Here is a 25094-nt window from a genome sequence, read left to right on the forward strand (position 1 = left end):
TGAAAATTTTGAGTGTGTCCCCAGCCTTTGACACACAAAGGGGCTTTGTTTTCTGCAGTGGATGTTTTTGTCTAACAGGCAAAGGACCCTGGCTGTAAGGCTTGCAGAGTGGGGTACAGCTGCAGACAAGAGCCTTTCAGCCCAGGGCAGGAGAGGTGAGGTGTCCTTTCTGGATTAAAGCTGAGGACTGACTCCACTGTCTCTGGAGCTCTCCTCATGCAGGCACCAAAGGTGTTGCAGGGGTGTGGGTGTGTTTCCAATCCAAACTGTTTGATCCATCTTTTCCCAGGGTGGTTTCAAGTCACCCTGTCTCAGGAGCACTTTCAGATGTTCTTCCAAATCACGCTGAAGCTTGCTTTGGGATGCAGCAGCCTGGGTATCCACACCTGGGCAGGTGAGATCCTTCAGGCACTGCGAGATCACTGGAGATCCAGAATGGCCACTCTGTGCTGATTTGAACTTCCAGCCCTTTCAATGAGAAGGTAATTAGTCTTCTGAAGAAATGAGTCAGAAGCTCTCGCTACCACTTTTGAAAGTTTAAACCAGGCTGGTGCTGCTGACATACATGCCTTTGGTGTGTTCAAGTGTCGCAAAATCTTCTGAACTAGTAGTGTGACCAGGAATCAAACCGTCATGTGCGAGGTGATGTACATTGTGTTGCGACTACAAAATATCTAGTAATGCCCAATATTTTGCTTTGCAAATTAAAACAAAACAACAAAAGCACTCCAACCTCTTTTGAAGTAGAAACTGGCTGTGAGTCAGCAGCATGAATGCCTGAGTCTGCACACAGCCTGAGACAACTGTCCTCTTCTCATTTATGCTGTTCATCTCAATACATGGTTAATGCTGTAACCTAAAAATAATGCAACACGTAAGGCTGGTGTTGACTTCTGAAGTACTGTTTTTTACAAAGGCTGGTGAACAAACAACCCAGCTCGCTTGTTCCATCCTCTCTGGATGTCCACCTTGTGTGTCCATGAAGCCAAACAAACCATTTACTAGAAAACCTCCCAAACTTGGACTTTCCCTGAGTTTGACCTGCTATCACATGTGCTCAGCACAAGCAGTTGTGGCACTTTGTGAAAGCATAGGGACAGTCAGGTGAATGGAGTTTGTTAGAAAAATAACTGTCCTGAGGGTCTTGGTCATGGAGGTTCCTTCCTTCTATCACACAGAAATGTGAATTTTGAACAGCCACTGCACTGAAGTGCTGAAGACACCAGAGGGCTCTACTGCGGGATATATGGCTGGATAATCAAAAAACCATCCATAGGATTTTGTTCTCAAGGCATTTTTGATGACCTCCCCCCTGCCAAAGACTAGCCGGCAGCATGGGCCTCAACTTCTTCCTTGCAGCATGACAGTGTCTCTAGTTCATGTTGCTCCTGTCCTCAGCGCTGCTGCTTTTTATCAGGATATGGTGGTGGTCAGGATTTCTGCTGAAACCCACTGTGCATAGTGCATCTTGTAGAAGGACCAAGACTATGCTGAGAAACCAGTTTCTGACAGCACTTGACTTCATTTGGAAGGCAACCCCCTCCTTGGTGTTTTCGGTGATGTCATAGTTTTCCCCAACCTGTTTGACTTTGAGCCTACCTGTACTTGCGTTTGTGCCTTTCCTGTAGGAAGTTTACATTGAAGGATTGCCAGGCTTTGCTCACTTGGACGGGGAAATCTCTTACATGACTCGCCTTGTCTGCTCAAGAATTTTGGCCGCCTCTGTTGGCATGATAGAGAAATGTGTTTGCTAGGCTTTTATCCTTAAAGGGATAGAATTTCGCTGGTATTTTACACTTAAAAGGATATAACATTTCTTCAAAACCAGAACACGCAAGCATATACATTCTCAGTCTGTTGCCCGGGATATTAGCCCAGCAGCTCCTAATAACACTAAAGCCTAGCAATGTAAGATTAAAATACATTAGTTTGGGATAAATTGTATATTGCGCAAGGAATCTTAATGCGCCTAGGAAATGCACCCTAAGCTCAATACAAATCTTAACTTGTCAAAGGCTTTGTGATACTTAGGGGGTTAATTTCAAGAATGTCTCAGGGCTTTATTGTATTTGTTTTAATTATTTGGAAATTGGCTTTTCCTGACTCCAGCGACTTCTGGTATCCTCACACGGCAGCGTCTGCTTGCTTTCAAAACACCTTGGCTGTCTCGCCCTGTTCGTGTGTGTGTGCCTGCGCTCCCGTTCATTTACCTACAGCAACACCAGGACACTGCCGGCGTGGAAAACCTGTGAGGGATGGAGCGGGACTGACGGACGGCGGCGGTGGGTGTCACGGAGACACGCTGCACACCTTGCTGCCCCCAGCCGGGGGGGACGGAGGACGCGGTGCGCGGGGACACGGCTGGCCGCGCTCCCCCCGAGCCTCGCCACGCACCCGCTGCCAGCCCCGCCGGGCCGGCGCCGGATCCGCGCCGCTCCGCTCCGCAGCGAGCCAAGCCCGCGCCGCCGGGACGGACCGCGGGGTCCCGCCTGCGCGGGGGCTGTAGCCGGGCCGGAGCGGGCCGGGGGCAGCGGGGCCCGCGGGGCAGCGCCCCCCCCCCCGCCCCATCGCGGCGCGGCTCCGCGCCCCGCGGAGGCGAGGGGAGGTGCGGCCAAGCGCAGGGCGCCGCCCCATTGGCCGCCGGGCGCGATGCTTTGCATGTCTCCGCCCCCGCGCCGGCCCATTGGCCGACAGCTGGAGGCGCTTTGCATGGCCCCGCCTCTCCCCCCCACCCCGCCGCCTGGCCGGCGCTGCGCTGCGGTGCGGTGTCGGGCCGGCGGCGCGGCGCAGTGCAGGAGCCGGAGCCGCGGCCGGTAGCAGGGCGCGGGCAGCACCGCGGCTTCGCTGGCGTCTGGCGGAGCGGGGCGGCAGCGGGCTGCGGCCGGCGGGTCTCGCCGCGCCCCCTCGCTGTTCTCTTCCCTCCTCCCCGCCGTTCCCGTGAGCCGCTCCCCGCCCGGGTCCCGCGGGTGCAGCATGAAGTGCAGCGATGGCCCGGAGAGGTAAGACGGCGGTGAGGACGCTGGAAGACCTGACGCTGGACTCCGGGTATGGTGGCGCGGCGGACTCGGTGCGCTCCTCCAACTTGTCGCTGTGCTGCTCGGATTCGCACCCCGCGTACCCCTATGGAGGAAGCTGCTGGCCGCACCTAACTGACTCCATGCACAGTCGGCACAACAGCTTCGACACCGTCAACACCGTCCTAGCGGAAGACTCCGAGGTGCTGGACTGCGCGGGGCAGCAGTGCTCCCGGCTCCTGCCCGACCTTGAGGAGGTCCCCTGGAGCCTGGAGGAGGTGGAGGCGCTGCTGCTGCCGCCGCCGCGCCGGGAGCCGCGGGCGCCGGGCGCCGCCGCCGCCAGTCCCGGGAGCCGGGATGCGGCGGCGCGGCTCTCGACGCTGGTGAGCCGGGCGCTGGTGCGCATCGCCCGGGAGGCGCAGCGGCTGAGCCTCCGCTTCGCCAAGTGCACCAAACACGAGGTGCGGAGCGCCATGGAGATCGTCCTGGGCTGGACGCTGTCGGCCCGCTGCACGGCAGCCGCCCTCGGGGCCCTCTCCCTCTACAACATGAGCGGCAGCGGCGGCGACCGCTTCAGCCGCGGCAAGTCGGCGCGCTGCGGGCTGGCCTTCTCCGTGGGCAAGTTCTACCGCTGGATGGTGGACAGCCGCGTGGCCCTGCGCATCCACGAGCACGCCGCCATCTACCTCACCGCCGGCACCGAGAGCCTCTTCCGCGACATCCACGCCCGGGTGCTGGCCGGCCCCGCCGCCCCGCTCCCGCCGCCCGGCCGCCCCCCGGCCGCCGCCGCCGCCCCGGCCGAGAAGGAGAAGGAGGGCGGCGAGGCGCCCCGCTTTACCCTGGAAGCGCTGGAGCAGACGGTCAACAACGACCCCGAGCTCTGGGGCTTGCTGCAGCCCTACCAGCACCTCATCTGCGGCAAGAACGCCAGCGGTGAGTGCGGCCGCCGGGCGGCACCGGGCACCTGTTGCGCCGGGGCGGGACCCCCGCGGCGGGCGGGCCCCCGGGTGCGGGGCCGGCCGCGGCACCTGCCGACGGGGACGGGGACGGCGCCGGGGCGGGCGGGGAGGGAGGGCGGCAGCGCGGCCGCTTTGCCCCTTCCCGGCGGTGCCCGGCCGGGGCGCGGGCAGGGAGCTGCCGAGCATCCCCGTCTGCTCTGCCCGCCCGCGGGTGCGGGTGTCCAGGGGCCGCTGGCGGCGGGGCCGGGGGTGGGCAGCCTTCGGAGCCTCCGCTCTCCACAGGAAATGGCAGAAGCGCAGCTGAGCGCTTGCAGGCGAGATCAAACTTTGTTACATATGCAGTGGTTTGGCCACAGATTGCGTGGTTGGCGCTGAAATGCAGTCTTTCTGGACAGATTTCATTCATGTTGCTGCTTGTTTACCCAGAGCTTGACACAGATGCAACACGGTGATGCATCAACTTCCTGGGGATTTTTTTTCTTCTAATTTTTTTTTTTTTTTCAACTAAGAGTCCAGTATTTTTAATGAGCTCTCAAAGTTGACGTTTCTTATTTCAGCTCCCTCTGGCAGGGAAGGGAAAAAGGAACGAGCCGTGTCTCGGGGAGGTAGAATTAAAACCGAGTGGTTTTCTCCTGCCTTCTGCTGAGCATCCGCAGGCGCAAGCAAACACTTTGACTGAGCTTAAATACAAAATACCTGTCAAGCTGAGATGCAAATGTTGGTTTTTATTTTTTTGGGGGGGAGGGCGTACTGGGCGGGACTGGGAGAACAAGGATCACTGGAAGCTTAGATCAGGTCTACAGATAAGCCCAGTTAAGTTGTTATAGCCACAGACGATGCATTACAGCTAATTGTCTATTGTGTTAAGACACCTCTCCTCCCGTGAGAGACCCGACGGAGGGTGCCGAGCAGGAGCAAAAGGCAGATCCTCCTCCCCGGTGTAAATTGATGCGGCTCCGTTATATTCCTCTGGTGGTTTTACTTCAGCCGTGGATGTCCTCCCCAGAGGCTCTGCTGAACGTCCCCTCGAAAGGCATCTGCTGTCAGGGGCGTGTGTTGCAGGACCCTTGCGCTTTGTTCTAGCGCTCCCCAGGAGTGCCAGCCTTGTTTTTTTCCTCGAGTCCTAGTACTGTGCCTGTAGGTCTCAGATGATGGTACTGTGTTGCGTTTCTGACATTGCAGCACTGGCTGTGCAGGCTCCTACGGAGCCTTTCATTTTGTTTTGCAGCTCTAACTCCCTCTGTATCAGCTCGGTGGATTTGAATGAACTTCATTCTGACTCTCATACATCTCCCTTCCGGGGACACGATTTGGAGTTTGTCTCCATTTTGTTGTTGCTTTACCTGGCAGAGATCTCCTTGCTTAGGCTCAGTCCTGACTCGAGCAAATGGCATTTTTCTCAGATCTTCGAATCACACCCTAGCAAGTTGTCCATTTTGTTTTGCCTCTCTCCCTGTGTTGTTATGCTTTCTATGCAGATGACTGTAATGTTGTTTTGCTTTTCGGCATCTTATAATACGTACTTTGGCATCCTGCTATATATATTTAGAGTTACAGGTGCAAGCAAGAGTCAGGCCTTCTTGTAATAGAAGCAATTTTATTGCTGTTTACATTTATTTAGTTTTAATCCAAGGGCGTGTTGCATGCTTTTAAGTACTTTTATGGCAACTAAAACAGCCATTATAAACTATTAAACACATCGGCCTGTTTCTTCGCCAATGAGATATGTATCTGTATAGTCCTCACCATTTTGATGTCGGAGTGATCCATGGTTGGTTGCAAATGTTTCCTTCTCAGGCACTTAAAAGGTAGGGATATCTGATGTGAGATTATTTGACCTGCTCGAAACTATTTGGGCAATCTGTGGTAGGATGCTAGGACTGCTAGAAGCTACGTCTCTATATAGTGGCGTTAGCCACAAGGTCATCCTCCCTCTGTACTCAGTACTTGAAATACCGTGATAAAGCAACTTAATAGGTAGCAGGTTTCTCCCATCTCTCTGCACTACTCCAGGAGAAGAGACAGGTCTTGTACTCTGGAGGTTTGATAAATCAGAGTGGCATGTGGATACACGGGCACTGAAATCAGTGGATTTGGTCCATCAGCTGTGGATGAGAAGTGGTGGCAGGGTCCTTTCTGGAGGTACCCTGGCCAATATGATCTGATTGAAGGAGGGGGGGAAAGGAAAGCAGTGCAGAAACAGAGCCCTGGTACCACCTTGTCTGCAGGCAGGTTTTGGGAGGGAGAGATGGTGTGTCTCTGGCAGACAAACATCAAACTTTTAATTTCCAGGCTAAATTCAGCACCTTAAATTCTGTCTGGAGAATGAAACAGGCAACCCATGAAGATCACGAGATGCATGTGAGGAACATGAGTTTGTGCATGAATGTAGTCTGAGACTGCTGTAATACAGTTTGTGAACATGAGTGTTTGGGAAGATGGTCTGAGGATCTGTAAGATACAAACCAGCCTTTCAGGGCTTCCCCATCAGCTGTGCAGAGCGTTTTGTGGTTTCAGCTGAGGTTTTTAGCCTGGTGTCATACCCAGTCATCTTGGAAGCTGCTGAATAACATAAGTATTGCAAGATAACCACCTCCTTCCTATAAGTGACGGTCATGCGCCTTCAGACAAAGAAGATGACTGAGCTGGTTCTTTCGGTGGGTGCTTCAGCCTGTGGGGCTTGTCTTGGGTATGCCTGGCCCGAGCTTGGACAGCTGCCTTGATGGGAGCACTGCTCTCCAACAGGTGTCTGCTCGTTCCTTATGTGGGGTTGAAGGCACATGGGTGAAGTTGATGGCACTCCTTAATGCCATGTCTCCTTGATAAGCCTCTTCATAACCTTTTGTGTGGGACAGGGGTAGGGATGACAAAGGAGAAGCAGGCAGTGGTGTTGGAAGCAAGCTGCCTGGAGTGTGCCAGCAGCTGCTGGCATCTTGGCTGAGCATATCCCAGTTACTATATCAGGAAGAATAGACCTTAGAAGCACTCTAAGGTAGTAATCTTTTTTTTTTTTTTTTCCCCCCCCCCCCACTGCACAACCAGAATTTTAATGTCATGGTTGAATGAAAATTAAAAACTTAACGTTTGGGATTTCATTGGTGCTCAAATGTTTCAATTACGAGCTCCATCTGAACAGCACAGTACACATTTTACATCCTATAACAGTTGCGTGGAGTGTTATTTCCCTTGAAGTAGCGGAAGCAAAATATTGTGTACTCGATGAAAGGCAGTAAAAGCTGGCACCTCTGTGGTTTAAACTATATTATTTTCATTTCTTTATTGCTTATCAAATGCCTACTTTTAGGGCTGAGAGCTGCTTTGAGATGACTGGGAAGTTTCTCCAGGTCTTTGATCCAGCACAAATCATAGGAGTAAGTCCATGTATTTAATTTTCACAGGGGATGCTTGGATGGCAGGTCAAAGCAGCTTGAAGCCACCTGAAGGAGGAGTGGTATTAGACAACACTATATAGAGTTTAGAAAATGGGTTGTTCCCGTTTTAGTCTTGGGTCTCCTTATCTTATGTGGCATGACGTGTGGTGGGAAGGGCAGGGGCCGTAAGGGACACAGCCAGGGAGCAGGGGACCGTGGGGAGGCGGTTTCTGTGGAGCAGCTGGTGTGCACAACTCTGCCTTTTCTGTTTGTGTTCAGCTACTAAAAATAGCTATTTGGAACACAACTGCATCCCCGTGGTTTCTTCCTATTCTTAATATTACTTAGAGAGGAAGACACAACAACTAGGAAGAAACCCAGGATTAGGTCAGGCTTGGCTGACACGTGTCCGCTAACCTCAGTTTAACCTCAGCCTCTTCTCCTAATCCAGGCGAACTAGAGGGACTCCAAGCAAATGAGCGATACTGATATATTAGCACAGCTTAACCAAATCAGTTAATGCTTTTAAGTTCTGATACATATGTATACATATGTGTGTCTATATAGAGATCATGCCATTCTTTTACTGGCGAGTATACTGTTATCTGTTTGTTACTTCTCTGCTTTCTGTTGTAATTGAATCATTCAAGATGCTATTACAGCTTTAGGGGCAACGTAAAAATCAATCTAAAACTTATTTCAGCTAGGATGATAGAGGAATATTTGGGTACAAAATGGAATTTCATGCCTTTCTCCTGGGCTTTTTTAATCTGTGGTTTCAAGAACATCCTTCTTTCCCCCCATTACATTTCAATCATATTTTTTTACTAGTAAAATACATTTGGAATACAGTTTGAAGTTTCTTATATGCACCTGCATGTTTTACTTAAAGGTCTTTGCTGTTATATTTTTCCCATCTGCTCTTGGGCACTTGAATCCCTTGCCAAGAGGTTGACATGAGTAGTGGTGCAACAAATTATGTGTATTTTTGCTTGATTCTCTTACCTGACAACCTCCCAGGCAAACTTCCACAGCCTCTCTGAACAAGCTGCGGATTTGTCCCATCTGGAGAGGGGAGGGAGAGTCACCTGCCCAAAGGGCAGAAGGTTGTGTCCAATTGTGGCTACCAGTGCTCGTGGGAGCTAGGATGGCAGTGGGGGAACTGTGCCGCTTGCCTGGAACGAGGTGGGTTGCTTTAACACCTGGCAGGAGTGGGACAGCCGGTTGCTTAATGCATGTGTGCTTGTTGCTCCGTTGCGTTGTGAGGGTTGAGAAGCAGCAGTGGTGGGACTGGGAAGTAGAGACCCGGTGGGAGGTTGCAGTTTCACTGGCTGACGAAGGTTTGTTTCCCTCTGGACGTTTTTATTCATGTAATTTGTTTCAGTTATGAGTATAATGTGAAAAAAAAAATCCCAGAAATAGTTACACTAGGGACGCCCAGAATAATCATAAAGCTGATGTATGCAAATATGGTTATTCCCTTTGTCATATTGGAAAGTACCGTAATAACAGTTATAGCCGTGGCCACGCTAGGGAGTTTTAAGGCTGCAGCTACCTTGGTTTCTGATGTAAAAGAGGCTTTGGCATGATGATTGAGAAATACGATTGTATATACAAAGAGCATGTTAGGGGAATAACAGCATAATTTTAGCAGTATATTGGGTTCCTGGCTTTTTTGCTGAATGCTGACAGCTTCATGTAGTCTTTCAGCCCTCCTGTGAGCAGGTGACACAAGGTACAGGTGAGAATTAGGGACAACTTTCTTCCTTACCCTAATGCTACTGTAAATGTTCTCTGTTCTGTAGCTGCTCAAAATTATGTTGAGTGAAAAAGACACCATGGTTAGCATGTTGGCATTTGTGCAGTGTATCAAACCAAGCTGTCACTTATCAGTCAGAAATCTTCCACGTTGCCCAGAGTAGATGCCCAGTGGTGCGCTGGCTGGGGACATCTACAGTCTGAGCCTTTTCCCTGTTGTTCTGGACAGGTATTTTCTGCGCTCTCAGAAGTTAGAGGAAAGCTTTATGGCCTTCTGACATTACCCCTGATGAAGGTGTGAAAGGAGGAAGCTGAGCTCCATTAGATGACACCAGAGGAGAAGACAGCTGTTTGCTGGAGAACGCGGGTGTTGGGAATTAAATCCTCTGCCTGGAGTGATTTCCAGTGGCCAATGTGTAGTGCAAAAAGAACAGAGGCTTCTTTCAGTCAGCTCGCTGAAACTAGCAGCTTCCACGCAAAATAGCTCTGTTGTTGGCCCAGTAGAGGCTGTACAGAAAAAGGAAGGAGGGGATGGATGAAGGATGAGGGAGTTCATCAGCAGGATGCGCTCTCTGGCTGTGGGGATGACCAGCAGTAGCGTTGCTGCCATTTGCGTCCCCAAGCAGACTGGCTTTCTGTGCACTTGCAGGAGCCAAGGTGGGTGCTTGGAGCCCGGTGGACTGCTCCATTCTCTTCTTTAGCACCAAGTATTAGCATTAGCTGCTGGGCAGAGAAATGAGCAGCTGCTCAGCATTGAGTGCTGTTCCAGTGCTTTAATCTTGCAAATTTCCTGTATGATCTTCATGGGATGCATCAGTGCCTGCTCACTTTCCCAGTCTCCTCCCAGTTTCCAGACTTTGTTGTTGCCTCTCTGTCTCCCTGTGTCTGCCATAGTCCAGCCCTGGCAGTGGTGCCGAGCTACCAGTCCCTCTGTCCCAGTGCTCCCACGTGTGGCTCTGTCTGCAGCATGTTTTCCTTTGGCCCAGACATGGAAGGCTTCAGCAAGGCCTAAGGAAAAAGTAAGGATGACTTTTCTTCCTTGTCCTGGTTTTCTTCCTGACCAAAAGCAACTTACTGCACCATCTCCATATAAATCTGTAATTACAATTCTTATGCACCTGATAAGTATTTTAGAAGACATCCAGATGGAGTCAGAATTACCTCAGAACTTGCGCAGCCAGCTTAACTTCTGGTTACTTTGCCAGAGGTGTTTGACTGGGCAGTCTGAAAAAACCCAGCCATTATAGAGGACTATGCCAGCTGAAGCCTCAAATGCAGCTTTCAATCTGTCCTTGCTTTCAGGGATTTCCTACAACAAAGAGTTTCTGTCAGTGGGCTCAGCTTGGCCGTATTTGTCTGTCAGCACATAAGCTTCCCATTTTCCCAGAAGGTAATACAGCAGTCCTCCTGTCGTAGGCTGTGTGTGTAATCTGGTGGTCAGTCGCTCCTTTTGCTTTCTGTAAAGCTACATCTCTCTCCTATAAAAACAGAAGAGAGGAGGCTATTGATGAGTGAAATGAGTCAGTGAGAAGGCAGCTGTGGGCTCGTTTTGGTAGCCGGAGCAAGGGGTATGTTTCTGGGAGCAGTTGAAGAACAAGGAGCCACCATCGGTGTGGATCCGTTCAACCGTGTGGATGGGGCACAGGCACTTTATGCTGACACCTTGCCGAGGCTGCAGAGGCTTGCCTTGGTTATTTTAATTAATTTAACCTGTTACACCAAACTGATGCTTTTGAATCATCACACTTCCATACCATGGCAGTTTGTGGGTGAGGAGGGAGTTGCACAGCACAGCTTATGGGATGCAGCCATTTTTTTGGGTTCTGTTCAAGTGGTGCATGTCATCTGGATGTTTTTTTAATTCTCTTCCATGATTCCTACACCCAATTCATAGTAAGCAGTACCCTTTAAATTGTTCCTGGAAACAGCCCAGGAGGTTTTATAATATGGTATTTTAAGAGGGCTGTTGACATCCTGTGGTAAATCCATGGACAAGCCTGGGGGCTGAAGGGGTGCTTGGGACGCTTTGTTTCCCACAGGGATTCTCTTTGCTCATCACTGATGAGGGAAAGAAATTGGCTTTGGCTTGATTTAGAGTTAAACAATACAGAACAGGAATAAAATTAGACCACTCATACCAACAGGCCCCAAGACAGGTGACTGTGTCCCTGCTGAACTGGGCTGGCAGGGGCGGGTAAGGGAGGAAGGACTTGTTCACCCTAGTCAGTCCCAGGCTGTTTAAAAGCACGGTGTTAAACGTGATCTTACTTGTTAAAAGATGTTGGGCCACATTCTGGTCTGGGTGGCTGTCATGCAGACATGGTATAAACCTGCATGCACGGAGCTGTGTGGCTGGCTTGTCCGTGAGCATAACAGATCTGCTTGGTGGGAACTTCGCTGGCGTGGCGCATGGGGACTGGGCTCTTCTTACTGTTGTGCTTAAGGCAGTAATGGATTTTGATACTGGGTTCTTACAAAAGAGATGGAAGCACAGGAGATGGGTATAAGCTCCCCCTTGCCTGGTGGTGTGAAGCAGCTGAAAGCAAAAATGCAGGGAGGGTTCAGTGCTGCAGGATGTGTGGGAGGCGGGATGCTTGCCAGGAGATAGGAGCGTGCAGAAGCGTTGCAGCCGAGCCAGGAGGGATGGGTAATACCTTTGGGTCAGCAAATTCGCAGCCTGCTCCCAGAGCCCTTATGTGGATAGATCTTGCTCATGTGAACAGCACATGGACTTTATGCAGCCTTTAAAGGTATTAGGACAGGCTAGTGAGTGAGCAGGCGAACAGGAACCCCCGAGAAGATTAGAGAAGAGGCCTCTTCAAGGACCGGATTTCTGCCCTCGAGTGCTGTGGAGTAGCACCTGGACCTGTGAGAGTCCGAGGCTTTAAAATTAGTAAAAACACCCTGCTTTTAAATTGCACTGCTATGAAATATTGCTCCCAGGTGGGGGAAGCGAACAGGGCCAGGGCTGCAGCAGAGGTATGGTGAATGCATTTGCATTTTCAAGGCAGTCAAGTAATTGGAGGAAACTTTGCATCCCACAGTGTTTCACAGTTTCTCTGGCCCCATGGTAGTCTTGGATAAACACTGCTGGGCTGTAGTGCCTTTGCTAATATATTGTTTTTGGCTGTGAATGGGGAGCTAAACTTGGGGAGCATTGGCTTTTCCTTATGGAGGGCTGAGCAAGCCTTGCAGGCCCCTCTCTGGGATGTTATCTGGCAGGGATTTGGAAGAATGGAGGTTGTGGGTCTGGCAGCTGTATCCACTGCCCAGGCTGCAGGTCCTCCTCAGGTGAAGCGTCTTCAATCCTCTGTCACCTCAGAGCAGAGGATGTGGCCAGTAGCAAGGCAAGCTGCCACTGGGGGAGGCGGGCCAGATGTCCAGGGAGTGATGCTGGACTCCCAGCCCTTTGGTGGGAAGTGCTGCCAACAGAAAGGAGACAGATGAGGTTGGAGTCACTTGGGGTACCCACTGAGATGTTTTTTGTAGAGGCTGTTAAGATCTGTTTTTTGTAATACAGAGTCATTTTTTTACATGCCAGCATGTCACAGAAATCAGTTTCACTGAATCATTCAGTGTACATCTGGGTAGGTAAGGTTATTTTGCTCTGGGCTGCAGTATAGTGAAAAAACTGCTAGGGTCTAGGTGCGGGTACCTCTGATGCTGTTACTTCCTTTGATGCTTATAAAAAGGGTCACAAAACTCAATACTTATGAAAAATTATCCTTGTGCTACTGGTGTTATTTCACTCCACACAAAATGTACTCTAGAGAGGTATGATATGAGGTATGAAACAAGGTATTCCAAAGGTATTGCTAAGCCCAATCCTTTAGTCTTTGCCTGGGCAACGTTCCCACTGATTTTGGTGGTGAGGGCAGCCCCTCAAACACCAGGATGAGCTCTTGCATTTGGTAACAAATTAAAGAAGCTCTTGAGCCAAAGCTGTAGACCCAGATTTTGCTAAAAATAAGCTTTTTCAAAACTGAAGATCAGAGTCAGTACCTTGCTGCAGGTACTTATTCCTAATTTGAAAAGAAATTTTTTTTTTCTTCCTCTCACTGTTTTACTGGTTCATGGTGTTCAGCTTAAAGACTGCTCAGTGTAGCCTGTAAGCCCTTGCACTAACTGGCTAGCCTATTTCTGCTGGCCCACATAAGAAAAATTCTAAAAATAGTCCAGCAGCGTATGTTTTCAAAAGTAAATTAGATTTTAAAAATAAGACGTTCAGTTTAATTATCTGGCATGTGCTCAGTAAGGAGGAGGGGGTTCAAAATACGCAAGTCCTTTAACATGGAAAAAAATTCCAACCCCAAACAAGCTGTCCCTCAGTAGTTAGGAGCTGTTGTTGCTTTGCTGTTGTGCTTTACCTGTTAATGAGTTTATTATACCACTGTGCTCACAAAAAGTGTTGTGCATCAAATGATTTTGGATAGTGAAAACAGTTCTGTGAGCTGAATGAATGCAGGGGCAGACACCAGCAATGTGCAGGCTATTTTTAATGAAAAATTCCCGCCTCTTTGAATGCATATGGTGCCTTGCCTTCCGTCTTAAAGAGCATGTTTGGTGAACCACAAGTTAGACAAGCAGGAGTAATTTCAGCTATTTTACAGGTTTTAATGGAGGAATGAGATAAGCACCTATCTAATGCAAAGGATGCTGAACTTATGTAGCAATGCTCTTGCAGCCGAAAGCTGGGAGCCAAGGTATGGAAGTCGGTGACGCTGTCTGACCTATATCAGCAGTTAAATTGTGGTGGCTGAATGCTTCTAAAGCAAGATTAAATACAACAGGAGAAAAATACCCTAGCCAAGGCTTATTCCCCCTTAAGCATACAGATAGCCTAATTGATTTTCAGAAAGGATATGGGCTGTCACCTCTCTTCAGCACATAGAAATTGCATATGTGTGGGATAATTGGCAGGTTTTATAAGGAGACTTGCGTTAATGAGAGCTATCAAACCGCCAGAGCAGATGGGGATACTGGTGACTGCCAACTCTGCCTCCTCTCCACTGACCAGGGATGCCAGGGGGAGAGAAGGGCTCAAGTTGGAGCTTGAGGTTGTGGAGAGGCTCAGCACTTATCAGATGGGTGGGGAAACACTGCCTTATCAGGGCTGGTGAGGTTCTATCCAGACGCCTTTAATTATAGACTGTGTTGGTGTGAGGCAGGAGCTGGTGAGTCACAAAGTGTTTTCTAAGGTTTGGGGCTGGCCCTGGATGCTCAGGCATTGGCCGCTATCTTCCATTCTGAGCCAGGAGGTGCAGCCATGCCAAGGTTTTCCTTTAGAAGGGGCCCTGCCACCCTTACCTCTGTCACTTTGAGATTGGATGACTCTGATCTGCCCTGCCCAGGGCTGTCTGTGCTTTGGGACTGCCTGAGAGTTTACCTGGAGTGCTGCTGCCTGCTTAATAGCTGCTTCCCATGCAAACAGTGCAAACACACCCAAACTGCAAAACTGGCTACAAAGCTAGTTGCTGCGCAGAGTTAGACCTGTATGTACCATCGAAAGGAGCTGCAAGGCTCACGGGTGGCTTGTGCAATCCGTGTTGCAGACTCCTGACAGTGCTGCCATGACATCCCTGGCTGAAGTGAGAGGGTGGTGTGGGCACACTGGGCTTGTTAGGGTTGGGAGTCACACCTTTTGTGGCCTGGTAGGGTCTGAGTTGGGTGAGCCCATGGAAAAACATCCATTTTGGTGTTAAGGACAGTGTTTAAGGGAAGAAGGGTGGAGAAAATGAGGACTTTGTAGTTTCCTTTTTCTCTTGATTGTGGCTTGAGAAGCGTCACAGGCGTGGGTTCTGATCTGGTTCCGTGTGAAGGTTCACAGTGGTTCGGAGTGCTGCTGGCCTTGCACTGGTACACTGGAATAGTCGTCGATATTTAATCACATGGGTGTTGGCTGTGGCATAAGGAAAAATGAGAACAATTCAGCACCCCTTAAAACATCCTCTGAGCCTGGAGTAATTAGTCCAGTTTCAGTAGCCTCATTTTCAGAAAAAGAAGGAATAGAGCAAACAGCAGAAAAGATAATGAAAGTCGAGGGGCCCAAGGGCAGTATTTCAGTATGGCGATAGTCAACTGGAGTGGCATTATTTCGTCCAGAAGGAGGGCACCAGGGGAAGCTGTAGTTGTACCATGCAACAGAGCGAGTGGCAAAGCAGGAACTGATCAGCTGTATAATTTTTTCAGAGAGCCAGGATGCAAGAAGATCAAATGAAACTGAAAGAGTAAATCTAAAATAACTAAAGAGCTCTCTCCTTTTCACAATGTACTGGGGCTTTGTGGAGCTGACTACTGCAGGGAGTGACTGTGAAACAGTGTGCTGGGGTTATGCATGTGAAGGAGACTGTTTCTGAAGATTTTATTAATACTCTGTCGTATATTAATAATTGCAGAGAAAGTATTGTTTCATGTTTTAGCTCAAGCTTTGCTTGGACAGCCTTCCCAGGCATTGCGCAAGATGTGGCGGGTGTTCCTGGCCTTGACTGGGCGCTCTGCAAGCTGAGGCTCCTTCCTGCAGGACTGTTCACACGTATAAACTGTGTTTCTTTCAGTAGTCCTGCAAATGAGTAAGAGCCACAGCACTGCAGGATCTACTGTTCTGAGCCATTCATGATAACTTCTCTAGGTTTTCTTTGGCAATTTTGACACTGGCAAATCTTCCTTCCCTGGCTCTCGTACGTGCTCTCTACATTAGAAGTGGTGACTCTTCAGATATAGCTGCTTTCCCCCCCCCAACTTCAAAGAAGTTCAGTATTTACGTAAGTGGCTTGCTAATTTACTGCATTCTTGCTTAATCTCTCTTGAATGCCTTTCTGAAAATAGATTGTCCAGATGAGGTAAAAATATTCACTGTTGAAGCAGAGTATTTAGAAAGAGCTGTAATTTTGAGCTGTATCAAATAGAAACCCAAGCATTTGCATTTGATTAAGGGCAGGTGTTTAACTTTTTGCACAGCTGTTTTTTAGATTGTTAAGTGGAATTTTTGACCTACTGGAAAAAAAACCCTCACTAAATCTGGCTTCAGTGCTATAGCGCCATGAACTTGGTGTTCACTAGGAAGAAGGATGCAAAGCTTCGTTACACTAGGCTGTTGCATCAATAATGTAATAATAACGTAATGTCTTGGAGGGAAAATAATAGGCTGTGATGGTGTAACCGGTGTGTTTACTGATACCGTAGCACCATTAATTGCGGCTTTCTTGGAATTAAGTGCTGCAAACAATTTCTGTTAAAAGTGGATGCAGGGCATTTGAGCTTAACCTCCTCCTTGCAAGGAGGCTGGTAGCCTTACTCCATTCCCTTGGGACAATCCACAGAAAAACAAAAATGGGGCTCATTAATTGAAAAATATGAGAGTGGGTTTCTCCATCCATCGTCTAGTGACATGCGGGAGGCTGATGCTCTGCTTTCTTAGGCCTGTGTTTTGTGCCTCTCTGATAACTGTGGGGACTGACTGGGGAGAGAATTGCTGTGGAGGGGCTGTGGACTTCAAGACTTTGCCCCCTTGTGACTGAATAACAGGACTGAGGTCTTGGTGGAGGTCTGTCAACTTTCTAGCAGCACTGAATTTGTCTGAGAGGCTGGTACCCTCTGGGAAGAGTTTGGTCTCACTGAGAAAGGCAGCTGGTGATCCCTTGTGTGGTACCCCCCACCCCTTGTGTGAGGACGAGGCCCTGGGGGGGGCTGAGGAAGCCATGAGGCAGGATGGCCTGCTGAGATAGTGACTAGACTCCATGCTTTATTCAGTTGAGTTGTTATTGTGGCCAGACCCCAGGGGTGAATGGATGAGGAGTGCTTCGCACTCACACTGGCTTTGATAAAAGCTTTTTCCATCGTTGTGTCATTCAGCACGCTCCTGCATCACTTTTCCAATGCCTAACAAAGGTTCAGCTTGCTGCCAGCTTTCCTCTCCATGGGGGAAAATGGAATAGGCTCTCCTAGATCTTTTGTTTCCACACTTGCAGAAATGCAGTTATCAGTGGCCATCCCTAGTGCTGTAGTCCTTGGCTGTAGTTGAAGACTACCCGTGAGCTGGAAGGTTGTGGGGGGCGGTGGATGGACTGGCAGGCATGTGCAATCATGTAAACCTTATTTTCTTAGAAATTAGGTAAGAAATGGAACTTCCCATTTTGCAAGGATTTTGAGAAACAAGTCTGCATGTGCTCATTCATATTTCTTGTAAACTCACTTAAGTCACGCTTGTGTCATGTACAGAGGACACAGACTTAGAGGAACTGCAGCTCCAAATACGGTGGTTTATAGGCACCCAGGAGGATCCTGATGGCTTTGGCAGGCAAAGCTCTCACTGGTTTTCTATCAGTGGGCTCCAAGATGTGTTCTGCTTTCTTTGCTATGTATTATTGGTGGGGGGGGGTGGTTGGGGGAGGGCGTGGGTGGATCCAGAATAGGAGGGAATACATTTCTTAAAGCACTTTATAATGCACCTTTGTCCCCACTTTGAGACTGGACAGGATGTTTATGAAGGGATTTGAAGTGACAATTGTCTTAGAAGATTTCTTTCCTGTTACAAAATGAAAGAATTCTTCAGTTGTATCTTCTAATTTATTATAAAAGAGCCAAAATGATACATCTAATAATTTCATAACCACACGCTTTCAAAACTGTTTTTATCTAATCCTTTTGCCACAGTGCATAATTGATTTATACAAAACTAAGTATTTTCTGGTAGCGGGTTACTTGCTTTTTCACATGTATGTAGCAGCTTTGTTTTAAAAAAGACTGTGCCAGGGAGAGGTCAGTTCACAGAAGTGGCAGTATGCATTTAAAAAGTGGGACGCTTTATGTAGCGTAGAGAAGTAGTCATAGGTATCTGTGTGATGTGGACTTGGGACTGGGACTTACTGGGAGGATTCACCATTTCATTACCTGAGAAGAGGAGCTTGCCCTTTCATGGGAATTTGCAGGAATTTTGCTGGTAGCACTTTCTGTTAATAAACATTTACCTCATTACCTGAAGATGCAATATACAGATGTTTAGTGTATTGCAGACGACCTGTAGCCATAAGCCCCCAAAGGCACAGCCAACTAATGGTGGTGGAGGGTCCTCCCCCAAGGGAGCAAGGGGGAGCTTATGTGCTTGGGCCACAGGCCAGGCTTATTTTTTTCTTACATTTGCTACATGAATTTGGTGTCAGCTTTCTTCCAAAGAGTACAAAATCATATTATTTTTTTTATTTATAGAGCTGTGTGATTTATACCCTGAGATATGTCCCGGTGGTTTCAAATTACAGAGAAGCATGGAAATACTGGCTGATTTTTCCCTTACCCAGTCCATAGACTCCAAGCCTAAAACTCAGCAGCTGGTAATGAAAGCAGAATTTAGTCTCATGGCCTCAAGCTTTGCTGTAAACTATTCCTAAATTTCTACTTCCTAATATCTGATGAGGACACGCAGCAATGATCATCCTTAGGCTTATTGTTATTGTGAGAAAAAGCTACTTCAGTTCCATTTAGGTCAGATATATTATGAGGCAAATCTGGTGGCTGAAGAATGGAAAAGTTCTGTTGAAGTAAATATAGCTCTGTGTTTTGCTTTTTTTTTTTTTTTTTTAAAGCTGACCTTATAACACACACACACTTGAAATACCTTGAAATTAACAACTGACGGGGACATTAGCATGTAGTATGTCACAGCATTGGCATGCCACTGCTTTGTGAGGGCAGCTTAAGGGCTGCTATCCAGATGTAGCAAATGTGCCACAGCCTGATGCCATCAGGTTGCCTGGTGCCTTCTCCTGGTGAACTTGAGTGATTCTCCATCAGGGAATCATTTCAGGCAGTCTTGCTGCCTCGGGGAGCTGGATAAGCTGTAAGATAGTTGACAATTTGCCTCCGTTTTGCATCTGTAAATACGGTGTCGGGAAGCACCATCTCCCTTGAGCATGCACAAACCAGCCTTGTACTTGTGCATGTATTTTAGTCTGGGGATATTGAGGTTTTCTGTCTGTCACCTTTCTGTTCACGCAGGAGAGTACCAATGGGCAGGTGCAGCTGTAGCTACTTATGGTGGTAGTCAGTTTGATGCCTCTCATTTTGGTGTAGCATCAGCTGCCTGACTGTGGGAGCTCTTTTCCCTGACTCTTGGGAAGCTGGAAGGGATGTAAAGCAGGGGTGGGTACTGCCTTCACATATGGAAATGGCACGTCTCCTGGCATGCCCGGCCTGGCTCAGTGCCCTGCTCCAGCCCTGGGCGCTGCCAGGTGGAAACCATGTAGAGCTTCTGGGTAGTTGGTCTCCACACATCCCTTTTTCTTAGTTGTGAGTCTGGGGTGGCTGATGGGCCTGTAAGGAGATGCCGTGGTTGGTGTCTAGCTTTCTGTCTCTGTTAGCAGGATGCCCAGCTTTAATGTCTTCAAGGACAGTATCTTGGAAGCCTAGAATGCAAAAGCTTAAGGCTCCACCTTCCTTGCAGAGACAGACCGCTTCTTTCAGCCCCATGCATTGCATAGACAGTCACTTCTGAAGCCTGGCTGTTTCTGAGGACGAGGGTCTCTGGAAGCCTTTGTGCGCAGAGGTGACCTTCGCCGGGAGCCTCGGCTCAGCAGCGCTGGGAGGCTGTCGTGGTCCTGTGGGAGGCTCTTGGGAGGTACGTGAACTCTGAATTTTTTCCGAGACCGCAGCAGGGCCTCTGCACAGCAGCTGATCGCATTCAGAAACTCTGCACCTTTTTATGGCAGCAGAGGGAACCAGAAGGCTTAACGACTCCTGTTGGCTCCTCCAAAAAAGGAAAGAGGGATTTATGTTGTTCTGTAGGCCTTTAAGTAAAAATAACAAAAAGCCAAATAAGTTTTCTGACTTGTACAAGTGAACATCTAAACATGGTGGAAACTGAAGGGAGATTTATCCATTGTCTGCTGTCCTGGACATACCCAAGTAATTACTTGAGAGAAAGTAAGGGTTAAGGAAAGTAGTAAAGAAGGGCAGATCCCTGCAGAAGCAGTGATTGCTGTGCTGTGGGAACGTGGGATGTCACCTCTAATGTTCTTGCACATGTGTACTGAACCTCTGAAGACACCTGGAATCAGTATAACATTTCAGGCCAAGACATCTATCTAGAAAAAAAGATATAGATAAGGGGGAATAATTTTGCTTCCCTGAGAAGATGCCTTTCGGGTGTCAGGATCAATACCTGTTCCTGAAGCAAAACAAACAAACAAAAACAGCCTCTTCCCTTGCAATGAATCATTAAGTTGGAAAGTGTGTGTGCCCGTAAGAGGGTACGTATGTTTGCATTGCATGGATCTGAATTTGCCTGAGATTTTCATGTCTTCATTTGCATTTGTTTGCTGTCTACTGTGAGGCCCAGCAGCTGGAATTGCCTGTGTGTTTAAGAGAAAATGCATCTAGCCAGGAGCACTGTGGAAATTAAGAGATGTGATTGACCAACTAAATTCAGTTTCAGTGTTGGTTGCTCAGAAACGCCGCCGTGAGTAGCTTCCATACCCGCTCACCTCAAGACCCCTTCAAAATGTGGATGGCAGATGTCTCAGATCATGTCTTCAGTGGGGCCAGCTGTTGATATGCCTCGAAGAAAAGCACGTGGTTGCTAGCTGCATGGGTTTGGCTAATGATATTTTTGCTGCCCACGTTTGAAAACCTGGCTCAGCATCCACTTCTATGGTTTGCAATGTGTTGATGGTACCTGAGGCATGGTGCTGCTCCAGTGCCTTGCAGGGTGTGTGCTGTACGGCTTCAATGGGAACAGTCAGACCTGTCGCAAATACAATTGCCAGCAAATGGTGAGGGTGTACCATGAATCCAGAGTAGTTTTGTCCTTGCACTATTTCATTGAGGTGCCTGTAATTTCTTCTTTAGTCATCGTAGATGTCTGTTGGGTTTGTGACCTGTAAGAAAATAAAAGGCAAGCAGGAAGGAGTGAATAATGTTCCTTTGACAAAAGCGCTTGCTAGATTCATGTGTGGAGTGAGCTCTGGAGGCTCCTTCCAGTCCTCCTCTTCTGTGACCCTATGCTGACTGAGCTCTGTGGGAATTAGTTTCTCTCTCTGACTCACTCCTCCTCAAGTCGTGGCTGTATCTTGAGTCTGATAGTCCCATGTTTCTTGTTAGGATGGTGCTGGGCCAACTACAAGTCTCTGCAGCTGCAGTTTCAGCAGGTGATGCAGTATTAGGTGCTGCCCGCTGCCATCTTCGCTCCTCCCTCATCCGCATCCATAAACTCATGGCTAGGTTCATTTCTGAGACTGAAACACAGGATGGGGGAACATTTCCACCATATATAATGCGACCACAGTGTATCTGCTGCATAGCTCTCCTCCCACTCCCTTCAGGAGCACCTGGAGGGAAGGATCAGCTTTGCGCAGTGCCCAGGAAGGTTGCAGCAATTCTGGTCAGTGTTGTAGAGCTTCACTAGCTATTGAGGCCGGTTGCCTATTTGGGTTCTCAAAGGTGGGCATTTCTACAAGGGAATTTTCTTTCCAGCACCTCTCTCTTTCTTCAGCGTGTAAACATGAAGGTGAAAGCAGTGTCAAAGGTAACGGTGGATGCAGATGATATATAAAAGTGATCTCTGCTACTTGGTGGTAACGGGAGCTGCAGTGCATTTGACTGGAAGCGACAGCTGCCTCTCCTAATGCACCCATAGCTATGTCCCTTCTGCCGTCAGCCTTCCGAGGCGCCCTGTGACGTGGCCTTTTGCCTGCATTGGTGCTTTTACACCTTCCTAACGATGTCTGAGGCAGCTCTCCCAGGGAGTGGCTTCTTCACAAGGTTTCTGGTTTACTTCCAGATTTGGATTGTGAGATTTCATTTTATATCCACAGGCTGTGGGAAGCAGTGGGGCTAATTTGGGGTTTTCACCTGAGATGTAATGTCCAGCTTGGGTGTTCCTTGACCATCATCATGATGCATCCATTGAATAAATTGCTTATACCAAAACAGTGTGTAGCATCAGGTGGTCTAACCTTGTTCCTCTTTCACTAAATGAGGTGTTCCTGGAGTGACAGGGTGCAGCGTGTTAATAATTGTGCATGAGCACAGGCAGACCCATTCCATACATTCTTGCTTCCATTTGTTACTAATTAGGAGTTACTGTGCTGCTGGTGGTCTCTGGTGTTCCCCATGTGTCATCTGTAGGGTAGGCATCTGCTGGAAGGTGGTGTTTCCTCTAAGTTACAGCTAAGCAGCCACACCCCATTTCCCCAAACTTTCAGACGTCTCTGGCGTTATGTGAAATGCCCACAAGTACAGCTGTGGAGAGTTACAGGTAGCCACTTTTGCTGTGACTCATAACCTGATGCAGAGGAAAGTTGGGAACACTGGGCTGTGCAGTACAATCCTCTCAAGAATTAGAAGACTTTGAAAATAGAAGGCAAGCATGGGTGTATATGGTGAATTCTTGAAGGTGACCTGTAAAATGCTTTAAAAATGGAGTTGTCCCTTTAACAATATGCAAACAGCAACAGGAAAGGGAGCATTTAGTCACATACTTCTGGGGTTTTTTATTATTATTTTTTAAAACCTCTGAAGTTCTCTGAAACTGCAGCAGCAGGCTGTCCCTGCTGTGCTGCGGTGCCCCAGAATGCTCTGATGTCCCTGGTACCCTGCTGGGTGATTGATCTACCCCATACAGGTTCTGCATGGTGGTGATTGCATATTATGAGATGGCACAGCTTAGCATGGCCTATGATCATACTATTTTATATCCTTTTGAGAAAATCCGTATGGAAATGTTTTTAGAGTTGTCAAAAACTGTTGCTCTTTCTGGCAGTATTTTTCCATCGTTCTTTCCAAATCTGTCCTTTTTCCAGTGAGCAGAGAGGTGAAATGAGTGAAGATAATTGCTTTGGCCACATAGGCCAGCAAACCAAGCGGATGCTCTCCATATAGTCTGGTATTTTAATTTCTAAGTTTCTATCAGTGCGGCTGAAAATGGTTTGCTCTTTAGATGCTGTTGGTTCTGCTGTTTTGGGGTGACGTGTCCATAGCATTCTGCAGCTTTTAGCTTTTGCAGTTTGGCTTCTGATGGCCGAGTCGTCTCTGTTTTCTCTCAATATCTCCTCTACCTCATCCTCCAGCTGGGCTGAAACTTGTGTTGTGCAGGGTCAGTGGAGGAGCCACAAAAGTTCTTTCCTAACTGGGGCCACAAAACTTACTCTAGTAAAATGGATCTACTGAGCATGGTCTTCTGGGTTAGATGTAAACTTTTAATGTGTATAACATCCAACTAGCTTGGGAGGTTAAGGCATAAAGCAAATCACTGCAGCACTACTGGGGGAGGTGCAAATGGTCTAGGATGAGCAGTTTTTGTCTCCTCTTCGCTTACTTCTGTGCCTTGTAAAGGGTTGCTGGATATGTACCACACAACAAGTTACTTCAAAACATCATTGCACTGTGCAGCTGGTTAAAAGGGAAGTGCACAGTGACCTTCTTGACTAAGTCCATGTACTGGAAGATACATGCTGATACAGGCCCAAAGGTATTAAAACTGTATTTCCAAAGACTTTCCCTTCCTCTTAGTGCTCTGCTTTCCCAGCCCTGTGGCAAGAGCCCCTGGTTTTGACCAGAGCCCTGGCAAGTTGCAAAGATGAAAGAAGTTTAGCACTGCTGCTGGTAGGACAGCTGGTGCCAAGGCTCCTTGCCACCAAAGGACCAGGCTTTCAGCACTGTTGTGCAGAGATTTCTTAATAGCAGGTGGCTACTGTCTTCTGATGCATCACCTGGCCTTCTGGGAAGGACACTTGATGTTTGCTTTTGGAGAAGCAGAAGGAGTCCCAGGAACTTGACTGAGATTAGTCAGAGGCAGCTAAAAAGAGACATGGGGAGCAGCCCAGCTTTTGATAATCCCTGACTAAGCCACCCGGCACCAGTCTTATCCCCCGAGTTGCTGATACAACAGTTGGAAGTATGCTCTCTGCAAGGCCTGGGACTGCCCAAGAAGTCAGGTTAAGGTTAGATGTCCTGCAAATACACCCCGTCAGCCTTTGCTCTGGAAATGCCCGTCATCTTCAAGCAGCAAGGAGGGGAGGAAGGTATTTTCACAAGGGCCGTGAACTCCATAAAGAATGGGTGAGCCTGAATAAACTTGTTTTCCCATTCCTGTCCCAACAAGGTAAACCGCCTTTAAAGAACACAAAGTGCACAAAAGACACTGGTAGTTACTCCTCCAAGAAACAGAAATGACTGTGGTGTGGGCCTTTTGATTGACATCTCCTGTGGCAACCCTGGCCTGGCTTTGAAATCTCTTATAGCTTGCCAGAGCTATTGAGTGGGTTGGGCAGAAGCTGTGGCAAACATCAGGTGTTGGATTTGCTGTTGATGTGTCCCTCAAAGCCAAGGGCAGTATGGTGTGGAGATTCAGTCCCTTCCCACATGTGTTAGGTGTTGGTTGGGAGACAGAGGGACTAGGTGGGTGTGGTGGGGATTTCCCTGAAGTGGACAACTCATCATGTTGTGGGGAGCTGTTGCTTGCTGGTGGGTTATTAGGGGATGGTTTATTTACAAAGTACCTCCACAGGCAGGGCAGATAATGTCAAATAAAAAGCAATTTTGAGGTATGGTGCCAGCGGAGGAGCTGTTTGGGTAAGTGCCAGGAAGCTCACAGCCTGACAGCTTGGTCTGATGCTGTTTTGCTGTAACCCATAGAAATCTTTTCTTCAAAGTGCCTAGGACTTTTCATCTGTTGTATGTTATCCGCCCCCTTGCTGCTGTATCTTGGTATTTGTCAATTACATGCACATTATCTCCACTTCCTCTTCTCTCCCTGAACTATAAACTAAAGTTCCTCAAAGACCCTGTACCTCCTAAACCTGTTCGTCCTCTTGGTGGCATCTCCCCAGCTGAGCATATCTCCCTGCCACAGACCTGCGATCTTTGGCACAAAATTATGCCTTTTGGCTGAAAAAAGGCTTACCCTTCCTGAGTGTGTATGTCTTCCCAGCCTATGGGCTCAATGTATGGTTTCACTCAGTTTCTCCCTATGCTGGTGGTTCTTCCATCACCTGGTGACCTCA

The 25094-nt window shown here is 48.4% G+C and overlaps 1 protein-coding gene across 2 annotated transcripts in view; it reads left to right on the top strand.

Moving 5' to 3' along the window:
• The first annotated feature begins 2779 nt into the window (after positions 1-2779).
• Positions 2780-25094, top strand: part of BTBD11 (BTB domain containing 11) — a 180655-nt gene continuing 158340 nt past the window's right edge. For both annotated transcript variants that reach the window (XM_040596199.1, XM_040596200.1), the window contains exon 1: positions 2780-3947. In XM_040596199.1, the coding sequence (XP_040452133.1) occupies positions 2987-3947 (961 nt within the window). In that variant the 5' untranslated portion in view covers positions 2780-2986. The remainder of the gene's footprint in view (positions 3948-25094) is intronic.

This window comes from Falco naumanni, chromosome 5, assembly GCF_017639655.2.
Source record: "Falco naumanni isolate bFalNau1 chromosome 5, bFalNau1.pat, whole genome shotgun sequence".
NCBI lineage: Eukaryota > Metazoa > Chordata > Aves > Falconiformes > Falconidae > Falco > Falco naumanni.